General features: G+C 51.1%; 1 protein-coding gene across 2 annotated transcripts; it reads left to right on the plus strand.

The window, feature by feature from the left end:
* Nucleotides 1-12,339: 12,339 nt before the first annotated feature.
* On the plus strand, nucleotides 12,340-22,182 carry VPS18 (VPS18 core subunit of CORVET and HOPS complexes). Of its 2 annotated transcripts, none has more exons than XM_004751124.3 (5): nucleotides 12,340-12,786; nucleotides 13,799-13,940; nucleotides 16,749-16,840; nucleotides 17,020-18,890; nucleotides 19,815-22,182. In XM_004751124.3, exons 1-5 carry the CDS (start codon nucleotides 12,696-12,698, stop codon nucleotides 20,538-20,540), a joined length of 2,922 nt encoding a protein of 973 aa, XP_004751181.1. In that variant the 5' UTR covers nucleotides 12,340-12,695; the 3' UTR covers nucleotides 20,541-22,182. The 2 variants fall into 2 exon arrangements, with proteins under 2 accessions (XP_004751181.1, XP_044923650.1); XM_045067715.1 differs by lacking the exon at nucleotides 12,340-12,786 and adding an exon at nucleotides 12,815-13,332.
* The last annotated feature ends 4,262 nt before the right edge of the window (nucleotides 22,183-26,444 follow it).

Genomic DNA, 26,444 nt, shown 5'->3' on the forward strand with positions numbered 1-26,444 from the left:
TGTGCTCTCTCTCTCTCTGTCAAGTAAATAAAAAGAAAAAAAATCTTAAAAAAAAAAAAGAAAGAAAAGTTTCATCTGATAGACATTTTATGAATTGCCTGCCCAGTCCTCCTCCAAACTGTCAACGTCATAAGAAACAAGGAAAGTCTGAAAAACTGCTGAGAGTTGAGGGGAGTCTGAGGAGAATGGCTACTGAATGTAAGTAATATGGTGTGTGGACCGATTCTGGAGCTGAAGGAGGATCTTAGGGGAAAACTGAGGAATTCCGAACACAACTTGAATTTAGTTAACAGTAATGTATCCATGCTGGTTCGTTAATCATGACAAATATAACCACATAATGTAAGATGTTCATCAGAGGGGAACCTGGGTTGGAGGTATATGGAAATTATCTTCTCAACTTTTCCTGTAAATGTAAACAGTTTATTTAGAAAGAAAGAAAGAAATGAAAACACTCAAAAAACCAAAACATGGCCCTGACATTGAATCATGGCAGTAATAACCTTTAGTTTCCAAAATGTCTGACACAGGTGTATGGGGCTTAGAAATTAGTGCTTTAATTTCTCTGTCTTATGGGAAGCAAAGCGAGACGGCTGGAGGAGAGGGTGAGTATACTGGGGCCCAGAGGAGCTAGGGGACTTGCCCAATATTAAAGAGGCTATTAAGTGCTGGATACTTCACAGGTTCACCCTCAGGTGTGGCCAAGTTCATGAGCATTTCTCTTGTTCTCTTATCTTATTTAAAATTATTGTTTATTGAGGCACCTGGGTAGCTCAGTCATTAAGTGTCTGGCTTGGCTCAGGTCATGATCCCACAGTCCTGGGATCGAGCCCCGCATTGGGCTCCCTGCTTGGCAGGGAAGCCTGCTTCTCCCTCTCCCTCTCCCCCTGCTAGTGTTCCCTCTCTCACGTGTGACTCTCTGTCAAATAAATAAATAAAATCTTAAAAAATAAAATAAAATAAAATTACTGCCTACTTTAGGATTCCTAGGTAAAACCTCAATGAGAGTAAACCAAACCGATCTCAAATAAACAAACAAACCGATCTATCCCTACCCCACCATTGTGCTTTTCCTACAGCTGAAACGGTGTTAACAACAACAAAAAGCTGGTAGTAGGGTAGCTTGGACTTAGCAAGGTCAATGTGCCAACTCTTTGTAAGAGAAACACGCCCGGAGCAGTCTTTCTCCAGTTCCCGGGGAACACTCTGCTCCAAGCCTCCTAAGTCAGGCCCACTGCTCAGGAGGGGCCCCAAGAAAGAACTGCACATTTAGCACTTCATTTGACAGTCATACCTCAGTAAAACTGGGAAAAAACACCCCTTACTTACCATACTACTGCTACTACTGCCATACAATAGACTGCACAGTTAATAGGTTTCTTTTTTTTTTAAGATTATTTATTTATTGGGGCACCTGGGTGGCTCAGTGGGTTAAGCCTCTGCCTTCAGCTCATGTCATGATCTCAGGGTTCTGGGATCGAGCCCCTCATCGGGTTCTCTGCTCGGCGGGGAGCCTGCTTCCTCCTCTCTCTCTGCCTCCCTCTCTGCCTACTTGTGATCTCTGTCAAATAAATAAATAAAATCTTTAAAAAAAAAAAAAAAGATTATTTATTTATTTATTTATTTGACTGACAGAGATCACAAGTAGGCAGAGAGACAGGCTCCCTGCTGAGCAGAGAGCCCGATGCTCGGCTTGATCCCAGGACCCTAAGATCATGACCTGAGCTGAAAGCAGAGACTTTAACCCACTGAGCCACCCAGGCATCCCAACTGGGTTTTTTTCATTTGTTTTTTATTAATATCTAATGTATTATTTGTTTCAGGGGTACAGGTCTGGGATTGATCAGTCTTACACAATTCACAGTGCTCACCATAGCACATACCCACCCCAGTGTCCATCACCCAGCCACCCCATCCCTCTCTACTTGGTGTGCTTGTGTCCTGGGAGGATGTTGGTGGCAAACTCAGCTGTCTGGGCTGAGCTGGCCTCATGGTGTCCCCTCCCCAGCTCCCCCAACAGGATCCTGCTAGCCAACCCTTCAGCCCAACCCCATCTGAGCTGTCCATGTCCTCTGGCTCCCATGGCTCAGTCTTCTGCCCTGCCCTGCATCTTCCCTCTAATTCCGCTTTAGCCTCTGCTTTTACCTCTTTCTCACCACCTCCTCTACATCTAGCTAATCCCAACTGCTACTGCCCGACACGCCCCCAGTCCCTTTTTCCTGCCCAGACCTCACACTCAAGCCCTGGCCAATATTTTTTAAAGGCCTGCCGGAATTGAAACCTGAAAAAATTCATCTATAAAGGACTCCCGGAACCTCTGGGTGGCTATCAATTGAGCATCTGCTTTTCTTTGAAATACGAGACTCTCCTCTTCCTTTTCACGTCCTTTGCCACAGTAATCACCTCCTACTTGCCTCCCATCTTTGCTTTGTACATTTCTGGTGCACCCAAGCTTCCTAAGTCAAAACACTTATTCTGTCACTCTCTCACTCAAAGCCTATAACGAATTCCTGTTTAGCCATTGGATAGTGTCTGAGTCTCTACTTGACATCCCACATCCTTCAGTTAGAGTACAACTCCAGCCCTGCAAACAATCCTTACGAGAATTTTCAATGAGGAAATGTGAAAAGATAACATTAAATGGTACAGAATTATAAAGACAGTTTGAGCCCAAGTATTTTTTAAAAGTGTACAGTTAGAATAAAAGAGAATCCTATACGAAGAGTGTATATTAAAATGTGGAATCAGTGGCACCTGGTTGGCCCAGTCGGTTAAGCACCTGCCTTCAGCTCAGGTCATGATCCCAGGCTCCTGGGACAGAGTCCCCCATTGGGCTCCCTGCTCAGTGGGAAGTTTGCTTCTCCCTCTGCCTGCCACTCACCCTACTTGTGCGTGCATGCTCTTTCTCTCTCTCTTTGACAAATAAATAAAATCCTAAAAAAAAAAAAAAAAAACTGGTTGGCAGCCCATGACCCTTCCCTGAAGCTGCAGCACCTGCCCAAATGGCTGGGTCTCAGGTCCAGCTAAATCCTTAGTTGCTTCGCCCCAAAGACTGACTCCACTGCCCAAAGCTTCTTCTGGAACAGGAGCTGAGGCCTGATACCACTGAGGTCCATTCACTTTGCTGTGAGTAACCTAGAGCACATATTATCCTTTGATGCTGATGAGGATAATGATGAACAGCAGCAGCTTTGCAAAAAGAGAGCTCAGTAAACAAACATTCAATGAATAATGCTATGGCTCCAAACTCTCTTCTCGGCACTGTCTATATAAACTAGCATTTTACACACTTGTAAATAGGGCTATCTAAATTCTTTAGCAACTGGTGTAGCCTCAGAAAGAGATAGTCCCCGTGCTGTAGCAGCTTTTTAGAAGACTGGGTTATGCCCAACATTAACCTCTTAGTGGCTGGATCCTGGGCAGGAGTGACAGGGTGGGGCACACTCAGGGAAGTGGGTACTTTAACAACTGGTGTGGTCATGCTGGTGTGTGCCTGTCGAACTTCATCAGTCTGTTTGGATTTGGAAGGAGTATAAACCAAGCAAAAAGGGCTTGGAAACAGGGCATCTGGGTGTTCAGTCGGTTAAGCCTCTGCCTTTGGCACAGGTCATGATATCTGGGTCCTAGGAGAAAGAGCCCTAGGGCTCCTTGCTCAGTGGGGAGTTGGCTTCTCCCTCTGCCCGTTCCCACCCCCCTCAACTTGTGTTTTCTCTCTTTTCTCTTTCTCTCTCTCTTTTTTTTAAAAAGATTTTATTTATTTATTTATTTATTTATTTGTCAGAGAGAGAGAGAGAGCGAGAGCATGCACAAGCCGGCAGAGTGGCAGGCAGAGGAGAAGAGACAAGCAGGCTCCCTGGCCAGCAAGGAACCCAATGCAGGCAGGACTCCATTCCAGGACCCTGGGATCATGACCAGAGCCGAAGGCAGAGGCTTAACCGACTGAGCCACCCAGGAGTGGCTATTCATTTGACAGACAGAGATCACAAGTAGGCAGAGAGGGAGGCAGAGTGAGAAGGGGAAGCAGGCTCCCTGCTGAGCAGAGAGTCCGAAGCGGGGCTCAGGGATCATGACCTGAGCCAAAGGCAGAGGCTTTAACCCGATGAGCCACCCAGGCGCCCCAAGAACTGAGCTTTTATTGAAGTCACCATCCTACTATCCTGGCATTGTTATTACCTTTATTTTACAGAGGAGGAAACGGAGTCTCCTTAGAGGGGAAGTGACTTGCCCACGGCCTCAACGCTAAGAGAGAGCCAGGACTGTGGAGCCCAGGTTTGTGCTCCCAACACCACCCTCTTCTCAGGCCTCCCCTTAAGGATTATGGGCTACAAAGCAAGTTATCTATTGTTTTGTTATCTTTTGCCGTGTAAGTACTGATTACACTCTAACATTTGGGCAGAGATCTTTTTAAAATTTTGTATTGTGATCAACTTCATTTAGATATTACAGAGAAGATGTACACATTGTGAGGCGCCTGGGTGGCTCAGTCAGTTGAGCATCTGCCTCCTGCTCAGGTCATGATCCCAGGGTCCTGGGATTGAGCCCCACATCGGGCTCCCTTTCTCCCTCTCCCCCTGCCTCTCCCTGCAGTTTGTGCTCTCTCTTGGTTACTCTCTCTCTCTCAAATAAATAAAATTTTTTTTAAAGATGCACCCTTTTTAAGTATATGGTTCCACGAGTTTTGACCAATGTGTCCTCCTCTAGCATCATCACCACCAGCACAATCAAGATATGAAACATCTGCATCTCCCCTTAAAAGTTCCTTCTTATTCCTTTCTAGTCAGTCCTCCACCCCCTAGAATACGTCCCGGGAAAACACGGATCAGGTTTTCTGTTGCTAAAGCTTAAGTTTTGCCTGTTTTAGAATTTCAAATATATATCCCTGCTTGGTGGTGGGAAGCCTGCTTCTCCCTCTCCCACTCCCCCTGCTTGTGTTCTCTCTCTCACTGTCCCTCTCTCTGTCAAGAAAAGAAATAGAATTTCTGCGTACTCTTTTACGTCTGCTTCCTTTGCTCAACCTGTTTTCGAGATTCATTGCGTGTCAGGGTAATTTGTTCTTTTTTATTGCTGAATAGTATTCTATTGTACAGATATACCACTATTTGTTTATTCTTTTGTCAGTAGACACTGAGCTGTGTTCAGTTTGGGGCTATTATGAATAAAGCTTCTATAAATACTTTTGTGTAAATCTTTGCCCAGACAGATGTTTTTTTTTTTTCCTCTTGGGTAAATACCCAGGCCCGGAACTGCTGGTTCATAGAGGAAGTGCTTGGTTCATAGAGAAAATGGCTGCACCATTTTGGGGTACCTGGATGGCTCAGTCATTAAGTACCTGTCTTCAGCTCAGGTCATGAACCAGGGTCCTGGGATCGAGGCCCATATCGGGCTCTCTGCTCAGCCAGGATCTGCTTCTCCCTCAACCTCTTCCTGCTCTCTCTCTCTCTCACTTGCTCATTCTCTCTCGCTCAAATAAATAAATAAATAAAATCTTAAAAAAAAAAAACAAAACAGAAATCATTTGATGCACAAAGGATTTGCTACCTGTTCTTTGTAGGAATACCAACAATAATTCCAGAGGTCTCTTTGCTGGGCTCCCTGCATATTTTTATGCCCTGAAGGAACACCATAGTGTGGAGGGGGCTTGGTTTTACCATCCCAGAAGGTGAGTGGTGTGTTTTTCTTTGGAAAGTAGGAGCAGGGGAGGTGGAAGAGATCCTGCCTCTTCCTCCCAGGTACCTTCTGCTTGTCACTTTCAGGAAATAGATGGGGGAAGCTGAAGACTGATTTTCTTGGTGCCCTGGTCCTCTTGGGGAAAGCTTCTCATCCCCCTAAGAACATGCGAACTCCAGTTTGAGAACCAATGACCTGAGGATGCTTTCTTTTCACTTTTAAAGATTTATTTGTTTATTTTTGGGAGGAAGGGCAGAGGGAGAGTCTTTCATAAGTTTTTTTTTTTTTTTTAAGATTTTATTTAATTGAGAGAGAGAGAGAACAAGCAGGGAATGCCACAGGCAGAGGGAGAAGCAGGCTCCCCACTGAGCAAGAAGCCTGATGTGGGACTTGATCCCAGGACCCTAGGATTATGACCTCTACCAAAGGCAGGCACCGACTGAGCCACCCAGGCACGCTTTGAAGGATGCTTTCATTTCCTACATAGACAAGTGAAAAAAGTGTCTCTATTCCCTCACCTCCAGTGTCTTCTCTGGGTCCACTGGAGCAATAATCCTAGAAGGTGGCAGGAAGAGAGAAAGAAGGTAGGCTGGATCCATGCATGCCTTGGGTGAGGTTTCGACATGCACTCAGTGAAATAAGGGATGACAGTTAACAAGGAGGGGAGAAGGCTTTCTGAAAACTGGGGCCATTCAGATAGGTTTGGAAACATCAGAAAGGATACCAAATGGGAAAAGAAGAGATTTATAATTTCTTGTAAAGGGTTGTGAAGAGGTGTTCTTCATTACTTAGGGCTTTTTTTCCCCTTCAGTATAGTTTAACAATGTGCCAGGCCCTGTCCTAGGAGTGGGTGTGCCCGTATACCTGTCCCTGCCCTCAGGGGGCTTATACAGAGTCACCTCTGGGAGAAGGAGGGAAAGGGGGGGAGGGGAGGGACAGGAGGAAGGACAGAGAGAGTGAGGGTAGGGAGGAGGAAGGGAAGGGGAAGGGAGGTGAAGGGTGAAAAAGTAGAAAGAGGGAGAGAGGGGAGAGAGAGAGAGAGACTACCAGGTAATTGTACTGCAGGCTGATCATAACATGGTGATCAGTCCAGGAGCTGGAGGAGCCCCTAGGAGGGTCCTGATCCTGGCAAGGGGAGGAATATCAGCAAAATCTTTCCAGAGGGATCAGACCCCTAAGACCAAATACTCAAATATCTGCAGAGGTGTGGTACATTCTGGAAACATCCCTAGATCAGGATAACTGGAGCACTGAGAGATGAATACAGACTGGTCAGAAGGAGTTTAACTGGAGGTGAGGAAAAGGACTGATGGGTTTCCTTAGTAAGTCTTATGGCCCTGTTTTAAAATTTATACATATGTTACAATGATTAAAATAAAAATGAAATTTAAAAATGAATTCCTAGGGCACCTGGGTGGCTCAGTCCTTAAGCGTCTGCCTTTGGCTCAGGTCATGATCCCAGGGTCCTAGGATCAAGCCCTGCATCAGGCTCCCGGCTCAGCAGGAAGCCTGCTTCTCTCTCTCTCTCTCTCTCCTGCTCCCGCTGCTTTTGTTCCCTCTCTGTCTCTGTTGAATAAATAAATAAGTTCTTCAAAAAACAAAAACAACAAAGAAACCCCACAAATTCCTAAATCTCCCATGCAGAAGAATTCCAAATGATTTAGACATCATCCTCAAAGAAGGGTAAATCCCCATTCTTAACTATGGGCTGTGTAGAGGCTTCCCTCCAAAAGAAGATAGTATTGAAAGGTGGGGAGGAGGGGACGCTTGGGTGGCTCAGTTAGCTAAGCGGCTGCCTTGGGCTCAGGTCATGCTCCCTGGAGTCACATGACTGTGATCCAGCTCCGCTTGGGGGCATGGGGCTCCTTGCTCAGTGGGGAATCTGCTTCTCCCTCTCCCTTTGCCGCCAGCCACCCCCACCCCCACCTCGCCCCCGTGCTCTCTCTCATTGGCTCACTCTCTCAAATAAATAAACAGAATCTTTAAAAGAAAAAAAAAAAAAAAAAGGTTGGGAGGAAGAGTAACCTTACAGTGGAGAATCTGACAAGCGCTACCAAGGTCAACATCAACAGTGATGAGTCATGTTGATGGTACATAGCCTTGATATGATGTGATGATAATGGTACTTCACCTCCCCCAAACCCATAACCCAAATCTAATTATGAAAAAGAGATACCAGACAAATTCCAATAGAGAGCATCCTGCAAAATATTTGCTCAATACTCCTCAAAATTGTCAAGGTCATCAAAAACAAGGAAAGTCTGAAAAACTGCCAGAGTCAGGAGGAGTCCAAGGAGACATGACAGCTAAATATATGGTGATATCCTGGATGGAATCCTGGAGCAGCCAGAGGACGTAGGTAAAACCTGAGGAAATCTGAGTAAAGCATGGACTTTAGTTAACAATAAGGTATCAATATTGATTTACTAATTTTAACAAATGTGCCATATGAATATAAGATGTTCATAGTAAGAGAAACTGGATGTGAGGTACATGGAAATCCTCCACTATCTTCTTCCATAAATCTAAAACTTCTTAGAAAGAATGCATATTAAAAAAAAAACAAAACCCATCTAATTTGGAGTCCCTGGCTGGCTCAGTTAGGAGAGTATGTGACACTTGATTTTAGGGTTGTGAGTTCAAGCCCCATGTTGGGTGTAGAGATCACTAAATAAAGAAATACACTGTGGAAAACATAGTATACTTTAATATATTGAAATTAAAGTTCTTTGTTGAGAAAAAAAAAGAAAAAGAAAACAACAAATTACTTAAGTCAATTAAATCACTCCTTTTGGTCTGGATCTTCATTCAGTTGACAATTACTGCTAATAGTTAACTGATTTTTTTTTAAAGATTTTATTTATTTGAGAGAGAGAGAGAGAGAGAGACAGGTAGTATGAGAGCAGGGAGAGGGAGAAGCAGGCTCTCTGCTGGGCAGGGAGCCCAACACAGGACTCCATCCCAGGACCCCAGGATCACGACCTGAACTGAAGGCAGAAGCTTAACCAACTGAACCACCCAGGCACCTCTATTTAACCTGTACTGAGCATCTTCTAGGTATAGGCATTGTGCTGAGTGATTTGCATAATATTCTCTAATATTCACAAAGCTACAGTTATACTTTTCTCATTTTACAAATGCAGAAACTGAAGCATGAGAAAGGTCATTCATGCAATTGTTTAATAAACTTTTATTAGTAAGTTATGACTGTCCCATGATGCTGGATCTCTCAGAGTAAATGCCCGGCAGGAGCCTCAGGAGCCACCGTCTAGAGTGTGCTCAATCATATGACCTCTGCCCCACCCCCATCCAGCTCTTCCTTCTCCTGGACAGTGGTGACACTGCCCCATCTGCCACATCTCCCCAGGAGTCGTCCTGAACCCTTCCTTCATCCCTACATCTAAGCTGTCGCTAAGTCCAGTGGGCTCTTCCTTGGAAATGTCTCCCTAGAGCTTTCCCACTCTATTCTCCAGGCTTGGGCCCTTTACCACTTCTCTGCTTCTGTCTCAGGTCTCCTACTCTCTGATGTAGACTCCACCCAAGCCACCACCCATTTTTTCTAGAACCCACATCAGATGATCTCATCCCCAGCCAAAGCCTTCTGATGGCCCATTGAATTGATTTCATAATCTGGCCACAACTGGTCCCATTTCCTACACTGCCCTCCTGCCTGATGCTCCAGCTCCCCAGCCCCTCAACTGGCACCGCTTGCAGGCCTATTCTCTTGGTTTTCTTGATGCTTGCCTAATGCCTTCTCTTTATTTTTCTTGGCCTTGGAAATCATGCATGCACTTCAAGTCTTAGGTCAAGTTCACCTCCTTTCATACACTATTCCTCTTTCTCCCCGGCCCAGCAGTCAGCCCTTGCCTATCTTGTGGCAACAACCACATTGACTGTGAGAGGTAGGAGCTGGTAGATCTGTATCCCCAGCTGTGAGTTCCCTGAGACACTTCAGTATTCTTGTGCTCGCTCAGGTTTGTCTGGGATGTTCTCCACAATCAGCCTCTGTTATATCAATGAAAAACGCCCATGCTTCTTAATTAAGGGTCAGCAAATGGCTGGGATAAGAAAAGCCGTTGCAGCTCTGATGGGGAAGTTGTGGTCTAGGGAGGCTGCATGGAGGAGGTGGACTTGGGAGTGACAGTCAGATTAAAGCTACATTTTGAGTTTCCTGAGCTTATGCTCTGTGTTGGACATTATACTATAGCAATGAAACTTCACCTAGATCACCTCATTTACTTTTCTATGAAAACCTACTACGTAAGTATTACTGTATCTACAGTATTTCTGTAGATGAGGAAACCGAAGTTAACAGCATCACGTGTGCACAGTGTCCAACTAGAGAGTGATTGGGCAGGGATGAGAATGCTGGTCTTCTTCCTACTCCCAAGTCCAACATATGGATGGGAGAATGAGTATGCCAAGGAATCCTGCAGCGATCAGCTCAGCAGGGAGTGTGTATGGAGTCAGTGGTAAGCAAGGCCCAGGTAGCCCCACCCTCTACATCCCAGAGAGCAGTGAAGCCCAGGACTGAGGGTTTGGGGACAGGGAGGAGGTAGCTGGAAGGACTCTGTGTCCCTGAGACACCCCTCCTATGCTGTCTGGCCACCCACAGCGGGGGGGGGGCATTTCTCTGCATGGTCCAGACTTGTGGAATCAGCTGTACCCTCTTCTCTTTGTCTTGCATTGAGAAATGGGGTGTGGTGTTTAACTCTTGGCATCTGCTTGTATTTTGAATGCTGCTTCCTGGTTTCCCCATTTCCTGGCCATGGGACCCTGTGGACAAACTCCTTCTCCCTTCGGAATGTCAGTTTCCGATTTCCTAGCATAGGGAAAAGAGCAGTATCTGCTCCAGAGCATTAGGGTAAGGGTAAAACGAAATAACAATGACCATTATGAACTTGGTGTGGTGCTTGGCACATTGTTGATACTCAGTAAATGTACCTTTTATTATTATCTGACCTTAGCCTGGGCCTATTTGTATTTCCCTGATGCACCCAGCAGGGGATCTGGGGTGGAGCCTCCTGCTCTGAGCCCGACAGCTCCCAAGCTGGGATCACTTTTCTCAGGGCGGAAACCTCTTGTCTTGCGGCTCACCCCTGGCAACTTCCCCTCTGGGATCTAGCCTGCCAAGCCCCACCCTTCTCGGGGAGAGAGGCTTTGCTTCTGCAGGTTCTGGACGGGAGAAGTGGGACCCGGGAACTACAGAAAGTTACTGTGTTCGGCCTAACTTGTGTCCCCGTCCCAGGCCAGGGCCAGTCCAGAAAGCCCTCGGTGTAGGCTGGTGAGGGTTCAGTCCTCTGTGCCTGGCAGGTTAGTTCAGCAAGAGTAGTGGGACCACACAATATGTGGCACAAACCGGGACGCTTCTGAGAGTAAAGGGGGCGCTTTTAGTCATTACGCCCAGGCTACATGTTAAAATCAGGATGGCAGTGACCCTGGCCCATAGCCCTATTTCAACAAGGTAGAGTCTGCAGGTCCCCGAAGGGAACAGGCTCTGTCTGGGTGGCCTGGTGGGTGTAAGAGGGAAACCAAAACGGAGTGGCACTTTGTGAGCTTTGGACTCTCCACCAGTCTTCAAGGTAGGTCACTTGTTCTTCGTTCCTGCCAGGCTCTGCAGGTATTTGCCCCTCTGTGCTCCCACAGCGCTAAGACCATGTCCCTGGGTTAGCCTCACCAGGGCTGAGACTTTCCTCCGTTTTGTTCTCTGTTGAGCCGCCCCCAGAGCCTGGAATCGTGCCTGGCAGAGTGTATGCTCACTTTGGAACGAGTGAGGTTCTGAACAAATCCAACCATCGCTTTTCTAGCATTAATGATCTGTTTACTGGTCCATTGTCCCTGCTGGTTTATGACCTTCAAGGATGATATTGTACTTATCTCTATGACTCCAGCACCCAGCCTAAGGCTAGGCAGGCAAAGAGTAAGGACGCTATTTTGAACTAGTGAATCGAAGCAGTCCTGCAGCCCTTAGCTGTGCTGGGTCTTTTCTGCCACCCATTCTGTCTCTCCTCATACCGAGGAGGCATTACGCAGCCGGTTCGAGGCAGGTTAGGTAGCTCTTGGCTTCCGTTGGCCAGGTGACCAGCTCTGTCACTTCCTGAAAGCTGGTGGGTTCCTAAATGTGGGAGAAGAGAGGCCAGAACTGGTTGCCTTGGCCTTGTGAAGATAGGATCAAGACTGCGACTAGACCGAGGAACGGGAGGTTCTCCTGAGGACCTAGGGCAGCGGCCTGTTTGGAGAGGTTGGAGCGGGAACTGGACACGGAGGCTGAGCGGTCGTCTGAGGGAGGGAAGCCTGGGCACAAAAGGAGTCGGGAACTGGCTTCGAGGCTGGGGCTGAACTCCGCGGCCCGGTGGGGAAGGGCCTAAAAGAGCCAGGATTGCCCCCTGGCGTCAGAGCTCGGAACTGCACCCTGGAAGGAAGGGCCTGTATTCGGAGGAAGCCGCGGAGCATCCAGCGGGACCGCGCCTCTGACTTGTCCAGCGCTCCGCCTCCAGCCGAAAACTCCCGTAGAACTTCCGGCTCCCTCCCTCAAGAACCGCCCGGCCCTGGCCCTGCCCCGCCCCCCGCCCTCGCCCCGCCTCCCTCGCCCCGCCTCCTCCCCGCCCCCTCACTCCGCGCCCCGGAGTGGCAGGCCCTGCGCGAGTAAACGCTGGGCTCCAAGAACGGAAGTTACGTTATAGGCGCGCGTCCCGGGGGCGGGAGTCAGCTGAGCTGCCGGGGCGAGGTTGGGATCTTCTCGAATCGACTAAGGGGAGCCAGTGATCTTTTGGGGTGCGGGAGCGGAGTGCGGGACTGCGCCAGATTCAAGGGGGAGGGCTCCCCAGTCTTCTCGCTTTATAAGGCGAGAGCGAGAAAATCCTCGGGATTTTAAAGAGGAGGAGTGGGCGGCGGATTGCCAAAATCTATCAACAGATTCTTGTCGAGGCTGGGGAGACGCAGTTTCCAATCCAGGGCGACGGGGATCCCTGGGGGGAACCCTGTTGTAATCCCTGGGCCCGGGAGGGAGCTCCCAGAGGCCGGGCACCATGGCGTCCATCCTGGATGAATACGAGGACTCCCTGTCCCGCTCAGCCGTCTTGCAGCCTGGCTGCCCCAGCGTGGGCATCCCCCACTCCGGTAAGGGAGGGGAGGGCGCCGCTCACCTGGCACCTGCTGGGGAGGATCGGGGAAGTAGCTCCAGGAGGTCCGGTTCACCGCTTAGAGGTGCAGTCCAGATCTAGGCCCCTGAATCTCCGCAGACTCTCTTGGCCCCCAGCTGGAGGATGGTCGAAGTTTGAAAGAGCAGCCTTGTGATCTAGGCCCTGCCACTAGGGTCCTAAGAGGAAACTGGAACCCAGATAAGGAAGTGGCTTGTCTACAGGGCCACAGTTGAGAGAACTGAGAATAAGCTCCAAGGCTTCAGCCAGAGCCTATGCTTTTCCTACCAGGCCCCTTCTGGAGGCGGGAAGAAGAGAGTGGTCCAAGAAAATGGTTGTAGGAGAGTATTGTAGAGGAAGGAAGACTGGTCCTAGAGGGAACTTTACTGGACAGTTATTTTAGGCCTTTACTAGATCTGGGTGCAGCCTGGTGTTGAGGGGAAATTTTTTAGAAAGTGAACAGGTTTGGCGGAGGGTTCCGAAGTGCTGGGATATTTTGTGCAATGGTAAAGACACGAGAGCAAAGGTGAGAGAGAAAGAAGCTTCAGTTTGATTGGCACTGTTCCCCGGGGCTTGCTCTTCCTACATTTTTCTGGAAACTCAGTGAGAGCATTACTGCATGGGCAGGGAGGAGGGGGGGGTGATCTAGAATACTTTAGTTGAGCTGGGATTGCTGGGCCCAGGACTGATAAGGGAGAATATCCAACGCTTTCCCCACATTACTATTGGGAGCGGGTACATGACAGTGCAACAGCAATCCATGGGTTCAAAGAATCCACTCTTTATGGCTGTCAGAGGCGTGAAAGGAGCCCAGGACCCTAATGTAGAGGTGATTAGCAAACTACCTGATACATTGATATTAAGCTTTTAACCAAAGGCTTGGGGTAGGGATATGTTGAGAAGTTGAAGAGGAAACATTTTTGGTTGCCTCTCCTTGTCCTTCCTCCTCCACATTTTCCGTACCTAACGTTTAATTCCCTCCTTCCCTGTAGGGTATGTGAATGCCCAGCTAGAGAAGGAAGTGCCCATTTTCACGAAGCAGCGCATTGACTTTACCCCTTCTGAGCGAATTACCAGTCTTGTTGTCTCCTGCAATCAGCTCTGCATGAGCCTGGGCAAGGATACACTACTCCGGTGAGTGAGGGCCCAAAAGGCTTAGGAGCAGGGACTGAATTGGTGGTATCTGGGGCCCAATTAGTGACTAGGGCCTTTCTTTCACTCTGGACAGGTGAAACAGTAGATTTGGAAGTTTCCAAGAATATCCATTCCCAAAGAGAATTAATGCAGTGTAGTAGTAAAAATCAGGTAGACCTGGATCAGATCCCAACTCTCCCACTTACCAGCTAGGGAATATTGAGCAAGTCACCCAGTCTCTGAATGTGTCCCTTCACCTGTTAGAGATAGTACAACCCACACACTGGTCATATTGATCAGGGGAACTGTCTAGAGTCCTAAAATAAATCCACTGTAAATGGAAATAATATATCAGTAAAACTGGAAATACATACATACATACAAACATAAGTGGAAATAATGTATAACAAAAGTATCAGCAGAGTTGTTTATCCAGAATAATTATCAGAGATAAAACAGACCTAAGCCTCTATATCACAAAAAAAAAAAATTCAAAGTGGAATAAGCATATAAATATTAAAAGTAAATTGGATATTAGGACACCTGGGTGGCTCAATTGGTTAAGCGTCTGCCTTTGGCTCAGGTCATGATCCCAGGGTCCTAGGATTGGGCCCCGTGTCAGGCTCCCTGCTCAGCGGGAAGCCTGCTTCTCCCTCTCTGCTCCTTCCCCCGCCACTCACCCACCCCCAATAAATAAATAAATAAATAGAATCTTTAAAAATACAAAAATAAACAATATCAAAAGAATATTTAATGGGGATGCCTGGGTGGCTTAGTGAGTAAAGTGTCTGACTTTGATTTTGGCTCAGGTCATGATGTTGGGGTTGTAAAATTGAGCCCCATGTCAGGCTCTGTGCTGGGCACGGAGCCTGCTTCAGATTCTCTTTCCCTCCCCTGCCTCTCCCCCTTCCCTCTTTAAAAAAATAAGTTAATTAAGATAAAAAAAAATAAAAGAATACATAATAAATGTCTTTGTTCTTGGGCTGAAGGGAGATCTTCTTACTCAAGCTAGAAAATCCGCTAGGAAGAAGACAGATATATTTGACTACACAGTAATTGCTGTTATGACCAAAAAAAAAAAAAAAAAAACTTTTGAGAGGCACCTGGTTGGCTCAGTAGGAAGAACATGGAACTTTTGATTCTGGGGTCCTGAGTTCGAGCCCTATGTTGGGTGTAGAGTGTACTTTAAAAAAAATAATACACTCAAATCTTTCTTGATTTGAGCTCAGTTCATGATCTCAGGGTTGTGAGATCAAGTCAGGCATTGGACTGGGAATGGAGCCTGCTTAAGATTCTCTCACTCCCAGGGTGCTTCGGTGGCTCAGTTAGTGGAGCATCTGCTTTCAGCTCAGGTCATGATCCCAGGGTCCTGGAATTGAGCCCTGCATTGGGCTCCCTGCTCAGCAGGCAGTGTGCCACTCCCTCACCCTCTGCTGCTCCCCTGCTTGTGCTCTCTTTCTCTCTCTCTTTCCAAAAAAAAAAGACTGTCTTTCTCCCTTTCCCTCTGTCCTTCCCTCCCGCCAATCATACACTCTCTGTCTCTCAAAATAAAGAAATAAAATAATAATTAACTTTAAAAAAAAAGCATTTGAATCAGGCACGATCAAAGATGGTGGGAAAAGGATGTTATTCCATGTAAGGCTATAGATTTTTTTAATCCTATTCCTTAAAAAGTCCTTAAAAACTAGTAAGAAAAAGGAAAGGGGAGGGCAAAGAGTATAAACCAATAGTTTACAGAAGAGGAAGTCTACATTTCTAGTAAACATCTAAATATATTTTCAACCTTTGGAAAATAACAACAAGGTACCATGCCTTTAACCTATCAGATTGACAGAAATTACAAACAGTAATTTTCACCATTTCACCAAACAATAATTTCACCATTTCACCCTATGGGACTGATGAAAAGACACAGGAATGGGCTTTGACACATTGCTGGTGAAAGCATAAATTGCCACCATCTTTTGGAAGAGTAATCTGGAAGCATTATTTGTGATAGGAAAAACTGGACGCACACTGAATGCCCATCAACAGGAAAATGATAAAATTATGATTGAGCCATAAAGAGACAGATTAGGCAGTTCTTGAAACTGTGAGACCTGTATCAGTTAACATGGTGGAACGTTCAGGAAATATTAAGTGAGAAAAGCAAGCTCTTAATATGCATATACGCACATATACATGACATGAAGAGATTTTTGTCAAAACATAAAAAACAGTGACAAAACAACTCTGTTGTAAGCCTGGAGAAAGACATTAAAATCAGTTTTGTCTGGAGAATGACAGGTTTGAGAAGAAAATCATTAATATACATCTTTGATTTGATTCTTTGGTTAGAATGAGGGTATAATTTGAAAAGAATTTAATAAGGGAAATATAAACAGGAGCTTTCCTCAAGGTTATCCTGAAGACTCATTGAGCTCTACTAGGTGAAGCTTGTGGCACGGTGCTAGGTATACAGAAAGTGCTCAGTAACCATTAGCTACTGTTTGTTGTCCGTTTTTACCCCAGCAGTGTGGGATACCCCTGCCAGTCTTCCCAGAAGCATTGCACCGCTACTGAGCAGAGGAAAAGACTTTTTGTTCAGTGACTTCTCAAAATGAGGTGGGGGAATTCTCAGAGCAGAGGGTTCTTAAGGAGGCCCTGTATGTATGCCAGAGTTCCCTTGGGATCATATGCCAAATTTTATGTGTGTACACAGATTTCAGGGCAGAGAGCCTGTGGCTTTCATCAGATTATAAAGAGGTGTGTGATTCCAAAAAAGGGTCTGCCTTCTCTGGAGTGATTCTGTGACTCTTATCTTGACAGCATTGACCTGGGCAAGGCCAATGAACCCAACCACGTGGAGCTGGGGCGCAAGGATGATGCCAAGGTTCACAAGATGTTTCTGGACCACACTGGTGAGTTGCGGGGTGGGATGGGGGGGGTGGAGGGAGGGTTGTCTGGGGTTGGACCGGTCGTTGAGGGGTGTGCAAGTCACCGCCCCGGCGCGTGGGATCAGAGAGTGGTGGGGGCAGGGAGGAGGCTGCCGGTGGGAATGGCTGCCTTCTGTAGGGTGCCATGCTCTCCCCCTTTCCAGGCTCTCACCTGCTGATTGCTCTGAGCAGCACTGAGGTCCTCTATGTGAACCGTAATGGGCAGAAGGTACGACCACTGGCACGCTGGAAGGGGCAGCTGGTGGAGAGTGTGGGCTGGAACAAGGCACTGGGCACCGAGAGCAGCACGGGTCCCATCCTGGTCGGCACCGCCCAAGGCCAGATCTTCGAAGCGGAGCTCTCAGCCAGCGAGGGTGGGCTTTTCGGCCCTGCGCCAGACCTCTACTTCCGCCCGTTGTACGTACTCAACGAAGAAGGGGGTCCAGCTCCTGTGTGTGCCCTTGAGGCCGAGCGAGGCCCTGATGGGCGTGGCTTTGTCATTGCCACCACCCGGCAGCGCCTCTTCCAGTTCATAGGGCGAGCGGCAGAGGGAGCCGAGGTTCAGGGCTTCTCTGGGCTCTTTGCTGCATACGCGGACCACCCACCCCCATTCCGTGAGTTCCCCAGCAGTCTGGGCTACAGTGAATTGGCCTTCTATACCCCCAAGTTGCGCTCTGCACCGCGGGCCTTCGCCTGGATGATGGGGGATGGCGTGTTGTATGGAGCCCTGGACTGCGGGCGTCCCGATTCCCTGCTGAGCGAGGAGCGAGTCTGGGAGTACCCAGAGGGGGTCGGTCCGGGAGCCAGCCCACCCCTGGCTATCGTCCTGACCCAGTTCCATTTCCTGCTGCTGTTGGCAGACCGCGTGGAGGCGGTGTGCACGCTGACAGGGCAGGTGGTGCTACGGGATCACTTCCTGGAGAAGTTTGGGCCCCTGAGGCACATGGTGAAGGACTCCTCCACAGGCCACCTGTGGGCCTACACCGAAAGGGCCGTCTTCCGCTACCACGTGCAGCGGGAGGCCCGGGATGTCTGGCGCACCTACCTGGACATGAACCGCTTCGACTTGGCCAAAGAGTACTGTCGAGAGCGGCCTGACTGCCTGGACACTGTCCTGGCCCGCGAGGCCGAGTTCTGCTTTCGCCAGCGTCGTTACCTGGAGAGCGCCCGCTGCTATGCCCTGACCCAGAGCTACTTTGAGGAGATTGCCCTGAAGTTCCTGGAGGCCCGTCAGGAGGAGGCCCTGGCTGAGTTCCTGCAGCGAAAACTGGCCGGTCTGAAGCCAGCCGAACGCACCCAGGCCACGCTGCTTACCACCTGGCTCACGGAGCTTTACCTGAGCCGACTCGGGGCGCTGCAGGGTGATCCTGAGGCTCTGAGCTTATACCGGGAGACCCGGGAGCGCTTCCGGTCCTTCCTCAGCAGCCCCCGCCACAAGGAGTGGCTCTTCTCCAGCCGGGCCTCCATCCACGAGCTGCTGGCCAGCCACGGGGACACGGAGCACATGGTGTACTTCGCTGTGATCATGCAGGATTACGAGCGCGTGGTGGCATACCACTGCCAGCACGAGGCCTACGAGGAGGCCCTGGCTGTTCTCGCTCGCCACCGTGACCCCCAGCTCTTCTACAAGTTCTCGCCCATCCTCATCCGTCACATTCCTCGCCAGCTGGTGGACGCTTGGATTGAGATGGGCAGCCGGTTGGATGCCCGGCAGCTCATCCCTGCGCTGGTGAACTACAGCCAGGGTGGCGAGGCCCAGCAGGTGAGCCAGGCCACCCGATACATGGAGTTCTGCGTCAATGTGCTCGGGGAGACGGAGCAGGCGATTCACAATTACCTGCTGTCGCTGTATGCCCGCAGCCAGCCAGCCTCGCTGCTGGCATACCTGGAGCAGGCAGGTGCCAGCCCACACCGCGTGCATTACGACCTCAAGTACGCACTGCGGCTCTGTGCAGAGCACGGCCACCACCGTGCCTGCGTTCACGTCTACAAGGTCCTGGAGCTGTACGAGGAGGCTGTGGACCTGGCCCTACAGGTGAGCCGATGAGTTTCTCTACCCATCCACGATGGGGTCCTGTAGAGCCCTGGTGTCAGATGTTGAGGGTTTGGAGTTGGGGGGTGTCCTGTGGCTAGAGGGTGCTGGCTTCTGTGGAGAGGAGCTGTGGTACAGAGGTTAGAAACAAGGATCCGAGATCAGGGTTTGGAATCTGGTTCTGCCGCTTGCTGGGCTGTGTGACCTCAGACTGATTTCTGACCCTCTCTCTTTGCCCCAGATCGTTGGGCCGCAAATGGCATAATGTTCTAGTTACTTCCCTCCTAAGGTGGATGAGAGTAGCATATAGGAAAAGGGCTCAGAACAGTGCCAAACATACTGCTAGTGGATTGCGTTACAGTCACTACAGCTGGAGGGGAGAGGGCTGAGGTATGTTTCTTAATCACGAGTTACCACTTGCAGAGGATCACAGGAAGTGCTGTTTAAAATGTGAATCCGGGGCACCTGGGTGGCTCAGTGGGTTAAGCCTCTGCCTTCAGCTCAGGTCATGATCTCAAGGTCCTGGGATCGAGCCCCGCATCGGGCTGTCTGCTCAACGGCGAGCCTGCTTCCCCCTCTCTCTCTGCCTGCCTCTCTGCCTACTTGTGATCTCTGTCTGTCAAATAAATATATAAATAAAATCTTTAAAATGTGAATCCCTGGGTCTGGACCCAGGACTTAACTGAATCAAAGTCTGAGGGCGGGGCCCAAAAACCTGTATTTTGAATATGCTCCCCATTTGCCAACATCAGTGTTTCCCTCAACCGAAAGTAGCTTTTACAAAGCAGTGCCGGGGACAGACATATCACTGAGACAGGTTCCTCTTGGGGCTTCTCCCAGGGCCCAGGTTCACCCTGGGCATCTTTGTCTCCCCTAGTCTGTCCCAGTCTCTACTCTCGACCCCTACTGCTCGCGATCTCCCTGCAGGTGGATGTGGACCTGGCCAAGCAGTGTGCGGACTTGCCGGAGGACGACGAGGAGCTGCGTAAGAAGCTGTGGCTGAAGATCGCTCGGCACGTGGTGCAGGAGGAGGAGGATGTGCAGACGGCCATGGCCTGCCTGGCCAGCTGCCCCCTGCTCAAGATCGAGGACGTGCTGCCCTTCTTTCCGGACTTTGTCACCATCGACCACTTCAAGGAGGCCATCTGCAGCTCTCTCAAGGCCTACAACTACCACATTCAGGAGCTGCAGCGGGAGATGGAAGAGGCCACAGCCAGCGCCCAGCGTATCCGGCGAGACCTGCAGGAGCTGCGGGGCCGCTACGGCACAGTGGAGCCCCAGGACAAGTGTGCCACCTGCGACTTCCCCCTGCTCAACCGCCCTTTTTACCTTTTCCTCTGCGGCCACATGTTCCATGCTGACTGCTTGCTGCAGGCCGTGCGGCCTGGCCTGCCGGCCTACAAGCAGGCCCGGCTTGAGGAGTTGCAGCGGAAGTTGGGAGCTGCTCCAGCCCCTGCCAAGGGCTCTACCCGCACCAAGGAAGCCGAGGCAGGGGCTGCCGCGGCAGGGCCTAGTCGGGAACAGCTCAAGGCTGACCTCGATGAACTGGTGGCCGCCGAGTGCGTGTACTGTGGGGAGCTGATGATCCGCTCCATTGACCGGCCCTTCATTGACCCCCAGCGCTATGAGGAGGAGCACCTCAGCTGGCTGTAGGAAGGAGGGTGTCAGCCCGCTGGGTGGGCAGGTGGTCTGGGGCACGGCTGCCCCCTCTTGGGAAGACCACATCATGGTACACGCTAAGTTGCCTGGAGACCGCTGGGCCATGACGGTGTTGTGGAGAGTGGAATTAGAGCTGTCGCTTGCGAGGTGTCATCTGTGAGCATGTTCTGCCGCTGTCCGTGCTTCTCTTGAGAGCTGCTCTTAAACTGGGCCATCTGCCTGCCTCCCAAGAGAGGGCCTCAGCCTGGAGGAGTCAGAATTCTGACCCTGTCGCAGTCCGCCCTCCATCTAACAGCCCTGTTTTCCTCTCCACGGCCCACAGACCTCCTGTTCACCTTCTAGAGTGAGAGTACCGTTCTTCTTTTCCTCTGTGACCCTTCTTCCTCAGAGGACAGCCTCTCCTGTGTCTGCCCCTCGGTCCCAGAGTGAAAAGGCAGCCCCTCTGCATCTTGGGCACGGAGGGTGGGGAAGGAGGTGCCGGTGTACACCTTCTAGGGCTCTGGGTGAGGGTGCCCTGGGGCAGAGGGCCTCCTGGGGGTAGGGGGAAATGGTGATGGGGGTGGGGCGCATTAAACAGCCTGCACTGCACTGGGGGCTCTTAAGTTGATGGCTTTGTGTCCATGCTGGCCTGAGGGGTGTGTGGGTTTTCTCCAGGGGTGCTGCAGTGCCACAGGGTGGCTACTAGAAGCCTGAACGCTTTCCAGCCTTGGCCCTCACTCCTTTGTCTGGAGATGTGACAGTTTTGTCATTGTTGTGATTTTTCTCACTTTCTTGTACCGAGACTCCATCCTCTCTGGCTCTAGGCTTCAGCTGGGCTTGATGATGGCCCACTGTCCTCTCAGACCAAGAACTATTTTTCCCTTTGGCCAGCAGGTGGTGCTGCTCCCCACAGAATCCTCCTCACCGGGACAGCTGGGGGGCACTGATTTCTTGTCACTTTCTTCTTGGTCTGTTCCTCCCTAGTGTGTTCTCGGAAATTGCACTGCCTAACCATGAATCTAAGCCCTCATCCTTCCTCCCTCCACTAGCCTGTATGCGTGTTAGATTTTGCTCCTCATCTAACTCCCGTGACCAGCCCCCACCTCCACATTATACCTTTTTAGCTGTGGCTACCCTAGAGAGCCCTGCATTGGGGCCTTCCTGTAACATCAGAGAGCAGCACCCTTTGCTCCATGGACTGGGGTTCACAGTCCACTGCTGGGCTCTATAGGTGTGGTCTATCAGCTGCCCAGAATGAAACAAAATAACAAGTGCATGTTCCTGGAATTAGGCTGAATACCAACCCCCAACCCCCGCAGGAGTGGCTGGTGACTGCAGGCATTTCTCTCCCTTGCAGAGTAGCCCTCTTCCGAGATTTTTAGCTCCTGCAGTCCTGGTCGAGTCTTGCCCTGCCGAGTTCCCTAATCACTAGAACAGGTGTCTCTTTGCGGCTTCTGCCAATGGTCAGGCTAGAAACTGGCCGTCTTTGATGAGCCTCAGACTTTCCATTTTCCGCCAGAAGCAAGAGGGAGCAAATGTGGAAGGGGCTGGTAATCTGGGTGGGTAGAGGGCATTCTAACCCTGTTCCTTCTGTTCCAAGATTTGGAGAGCTCTGGTTCTCCTTCCTCTTCCCATGTGCTCTAAGGCTCCCCTCATACCTAGACATGCCCAGTAGAGAGCTAAGGGGTACTGCCCCCCACTGTCGGTATCAGTCTAAACTTTGACCTGCCACTTGCATGGTCACTTGCTTAGAACAGCTTGGGTTGTCTGTCGTGCCTAATACATGTTAGTTAAACAAACACTGCCCTATTGCTCCCTCCTCCCAGAGGACTTGGCTAAGACAGCCTGGGATGCCTCTGCCCCCTTCTGTCTCTTCCCAGCCTGCCCATCTGGTCCTAGGCTGCTTCCTCTTTCCTGGAAAAAAAAAGCCCCAGGCTTCCTTGGCACTGACAGAATGGGGTTCCGTCGAGTCAGGGGAACGGGAAGCTACAGCTCTTAGATCCCTGGAAACCACGCAAGGCCTCGAATGGAGGGGAGAGAGAAGGCCCTCAGGGCCTTGGCCCTAAGCCTGGGGAGGGCCAGAAGGGGGTGTGGCGGGGGAGCAGCTGTGTGGGCAGAGACCAAGATGAATGAGCTGCTCCTGGAGCTGTCACTGGAAATAGGAGGAGTGGCCACAGGCAGTGACGCTGAGAACAGGGCAGGAGGCCTGTAAACAAGGAAGCCACCTGGGGTAGACTCAGGGCGGTCACTGGTCCTGGGGAGCAGGTGCTTCCTGAGGCGCGCCCTTAAGAGGGCTCTGGGGGGCTGCCTGGCCAAGTCGTCAGCGGGCACGAGGGGGCGCTGTCGGCCGGCTTCCCGAAACCACTGGCTCCCTTCCACAGCTGCACGGGGAGTGGCCATCGGAGGGTGTGCCGGCCCAGCGACTGAGGCCTGGCTTTCCCGCGGGGCGGCCCTCCCTTCGGTCCCTAAGGCAGACAGGCCAAGGGCACTAGCCCTGGCAGGGAGGGCACGGGGCTCCAAGCCTGGCCAGTATGGGGGTGAGCTCATTCCCCCTGGGACCAATTTTCCCCATCCCAGGGCTCAGGTTGCCTGCTGGGCCCTCATCAACCCCATCGGTTGGGAGGGGGCTCCGAGGCCACTAGGCTCCAGCCTGCCCTTGGCGCTAACCCCACCCCACCCCCACCCCCGCCCCACGCCCCACGCCAGGGAAACAAAAGGTTAGGGGCCCAGAGGGAGTTATCTGGCCCCACTACCACCAAGGGAGGGGTGAGGGGGCCAAGAAGGGCACACCTCCTCCCCACTCCCCCAGCTCCACAGATTCTTCGAGACACTTTCACAGGCGGAAATTCCCAGAGGTCAGAGGAGGGAAACGGTTAATTCCTTTTATTCAATGGGTCCCCCCTACATGCCTCCCCCCAGCTTCCTCCCTCCACTTCCCGCCCCCCCCTGTGTGAACAGGAAGTGGAGAGGAAAAGGCTCAGAGCGGAGCAGCTGGGAGCAGGAGGCAGGGAGGGGGCGGCAGGCTTGGTGCCAGCCCTGCCCCTCATGGCTGCTCGCTGGAGAACCAGACCCTCTGTGGCCTGGGAAAGAACTGCAAGCCGGCAGGCAAGTGGCAGCGGAGCCGCGTGACGGCCTCCCATTGGAGTCCCCTCTGTCAACCTGCTTCTAGGTCAAAGACTGCTACCAGGAGGGCATAAGGCACCCTCTGTCCAAGCCCCAGAGGCCCGGCCACTGAGGCCCCACCCCCACTGCAGGCCGGGCATCGTGAGGCTGGCAGGCATCTCATCAGGCAGTCGCCCGGTCCTGGCACTGGCTCCAGCCACTCAGCCCCTTGGCCCTGCCAGTTCTTTGAAGCTCATGCAGTGCTTCCTGTTTGGGGCAGGCGATGCCAGAGCCCCTCCCCCACCATTGTTCTGCAGAGACCATAGGTCCATCTGTTGCCCCATGGTGGGGCCCCTAGGCAGTGCCACACGGGAGCAGCACCACAAAGGACCCTGCTGGCAGCTTTGATTATGTGGCTCGAGGCTGGGCCCCCGAAGCAGGTTGAGGATGAATGGTGGTCAGAGGCAGGTCCAGCTTGAGCCATGGGACAAGGAGGATGCTTGGTAGTTCCAGTGACAGGGGCAGCCAGAGCCCCCAGCTTCCTCCGCCACCTGAAGCATGATGATGCTTTTCCGGGACCTGTACCTGCTGAAGTCACCAGGAGAGGGACGCCATTCCATGCCCAGTTTCTGAAAGGGAAGACAGGCAGACGGGCAAACTTGTGTCTAGGATGGTTGACAAAGGGGGCACAAAGTAGGGTTCTTCTCTCCAAGGGATCAGTCCTTCTCGCCAAATGCCTTCAGATTGGCGGCTTTCCTCTCCCTGAGCTGCTTTGCTGTTTCTTGGCATTCACCTTGAAGTAGCTCTTGAGCCGAGAAGTCAGGAACCATGGGGTCACTGGGAGGTAAGGGTGGCCCTATGTTGGTGACCAGCAACCAGTGTCCACTGAGAACAAGCCCAGGCAGGCCCACAGGAAAAGAGAAAGGGGCATGGGTCTGGCCCCAGGAAAATGGGTGCTGCTCTTGGTTCCCAGTCTGGCTGTAGCCAAAAGTCTGTGTTTCTCAGGTATGTGTGGAGGGAGGTGCAGCTCACCTCCTCTGCCTAATAGCGCAGCTCTGGCTCCAACCTGCTTCCTCCCACAGGGCTAGAAGCCAAGACATGGTCTACCCCACTTCCCTTACCAGGTCCTCTGGCTTCTCCCCAGCCCAGGACCTGAACTACCTAGACCATGCCTTCCGAAGGCCAGCACGGCAGACACCTCAGCTGCTCTTGTTCTAAGAAAAGCCTTCAAGGATGTTCACAGCCCGAAATGGATCTGCTCTGCCTCCCTGATGGGAGCTGGCCTGGGAGGCCCCCACCCCCATTTACTGTCTTTCCTCCCCCACCCCAGTCTCTCTGGGATGCCAGGATGCTGAGCAACCCATCTGGAAAACCATTGCGGCCAGTCCCTGGTCCTCATCTTCCAGATGCTGAATCTCAGAGAAGTTGGTGGCTGACATGAGGCTCGAGCCAGGATCCTGTCCCTTCTCCATGAAATTCAGTGACCCCGTGCCCATCAGGATGCAAACACAGCTATCGGCTTCACCGTTCTTGCTCTCCTTCTCCCCCTGAAGTGCTTTGAGTGGACAGGTGGGGAGGTGACTGGAAAGAACAGGTGTAAGACTCCTCTCTGCCATTTACCAGCTGTCAGTTTAATCATCCCCTCAGAACGTCAATTTCTTTGCTCGAAAATGCGAATAAATAGGGGCGCCTGGGTGGCTCAGTGGTTTGGGCTGCTGCCTTCGGCTCAGGTCATGATCTCAGGGTCCTGGGATCGAGCCCCGCATCGGGCTCTCTGCTCCGCAGGAAGCCTGCTTCCCTCTCTCTCTCTCTCTCTCTGCCTGCCTCTCTGCCTACTTGTGATCTCTATCAAATAAATAAATAAAATCTTTTAAAATAAAAACAAGAAAATGCGAATAAATATAACAGAACTTGGAGGCTCAGGTGTAGCTTGGACCGGAACAGTATGGCATGTCTGTGTTGGCCCCTGAGCGATTCCTTTTGGCTTGTTTCTCTTCCACTGTCATTCTGTGCCTCATTCCTCTGGGGCTGGGACCCTGTAAGCCCTGTCGTGGCTCTTCAGCACAAACTCCTCTGATCTCCTCTTTGGAAATCCAAGCCGAGTTGAAAAGAAAGAGGCTAGCTTGAGAAAGCTTTTCGGGTTTCTCAAAATATGGCGATGCTGGGTAAGTGATTCAGGATGAGTGTGAGAAGGATCCCTCGGGAGTATAGAATATGGCCCCTGAGGTGGGACAGGAAAGCTGCCCTGGGGGATGGGGTCCCAGTTTTCTGGAGGTGAGAGGACACTACTCTTGCCTTGCTCCGGGGGACAGATAGGATAGGCTGAGGGGGCTGGGCCAGGCATGGCTCCACTGCCAGCCTGCCCTCCTGGTTCAGCCCTGAGAACTTGCACAAGAGCCTGGCTGGCTGGCTGGCACTCCCCTGGGAGTCTCAGGAAGTCCCCCTTGTCCCCCCTTGACCTTTGACCTCTTGGGCCCACTGCAGGCCAGAATTCCAGACAGCTGTCCTCTCTTTTACCTTCTGTTCCTGGCCATTTCCCTTTAAGACTAGAACTTAGAGATACCCCAAACCCCCATCTTATAGCTCATCCTTTCACATGCTCTTCGGTACTGACCAGCTGCAGTCTTCCCTGGGGCGCTCCCTATGTGAGCAGCAGAGACCCTGGGCCATAAGCCAGCGGGAAAGACCCTTGGAGTCTAGCTACCTGAAGGGTCCAAGCCTTATAGGATAGTGCCCAACAAGTACTCCTGAACTCCAGATACCCAGAACTCAGTGGCCCAAGCCAAGAGCAGCAGACAGAGCCTCCTCACCCTCCAG

This window comes from Mustela putorius, unplaced genomic scaffold (genome assembly GCF_011764305.1).
Source record: "Mustela putorius furo isolate JIRA1106 unplaced genomic scaffold, ASM1176430v1.1 tig00003898_pilon_pilon_pilon, whole genome shotgun sequence".
In the NCBI taxonomy this organism is placed as follows: Eukaryota; Metazoa; Chordata; class Mammalia; order Carnivora; family Mustelidae; genus Mustela; species Mustela putorius.

Bases quoted from the DNA above. Each gene is read 5' to 3' on its own strand.
- VPS18 (XM_004751124.3), top strand. From the start codon at position 12,696: ATGGCGTCCATCCTGGATGAATACGAGGACTCCCTGTCCCGCTCAGCC. The intron at 12,787-13,798 runs GTAAGGGAGGGG...CCTTCCCTGTAG, and splicing joins CGTGGGCATCCCCCACTCCG to GGTATGTGAATGCCCAGCTA. The intron at 18,891-19,814 runs GTGAGCCGATGA...ATCTCCCTGCAG, and splicing joins CTGTGGACCTGGCCCTACAG to GTGGATGTGGACCTGGCCAA.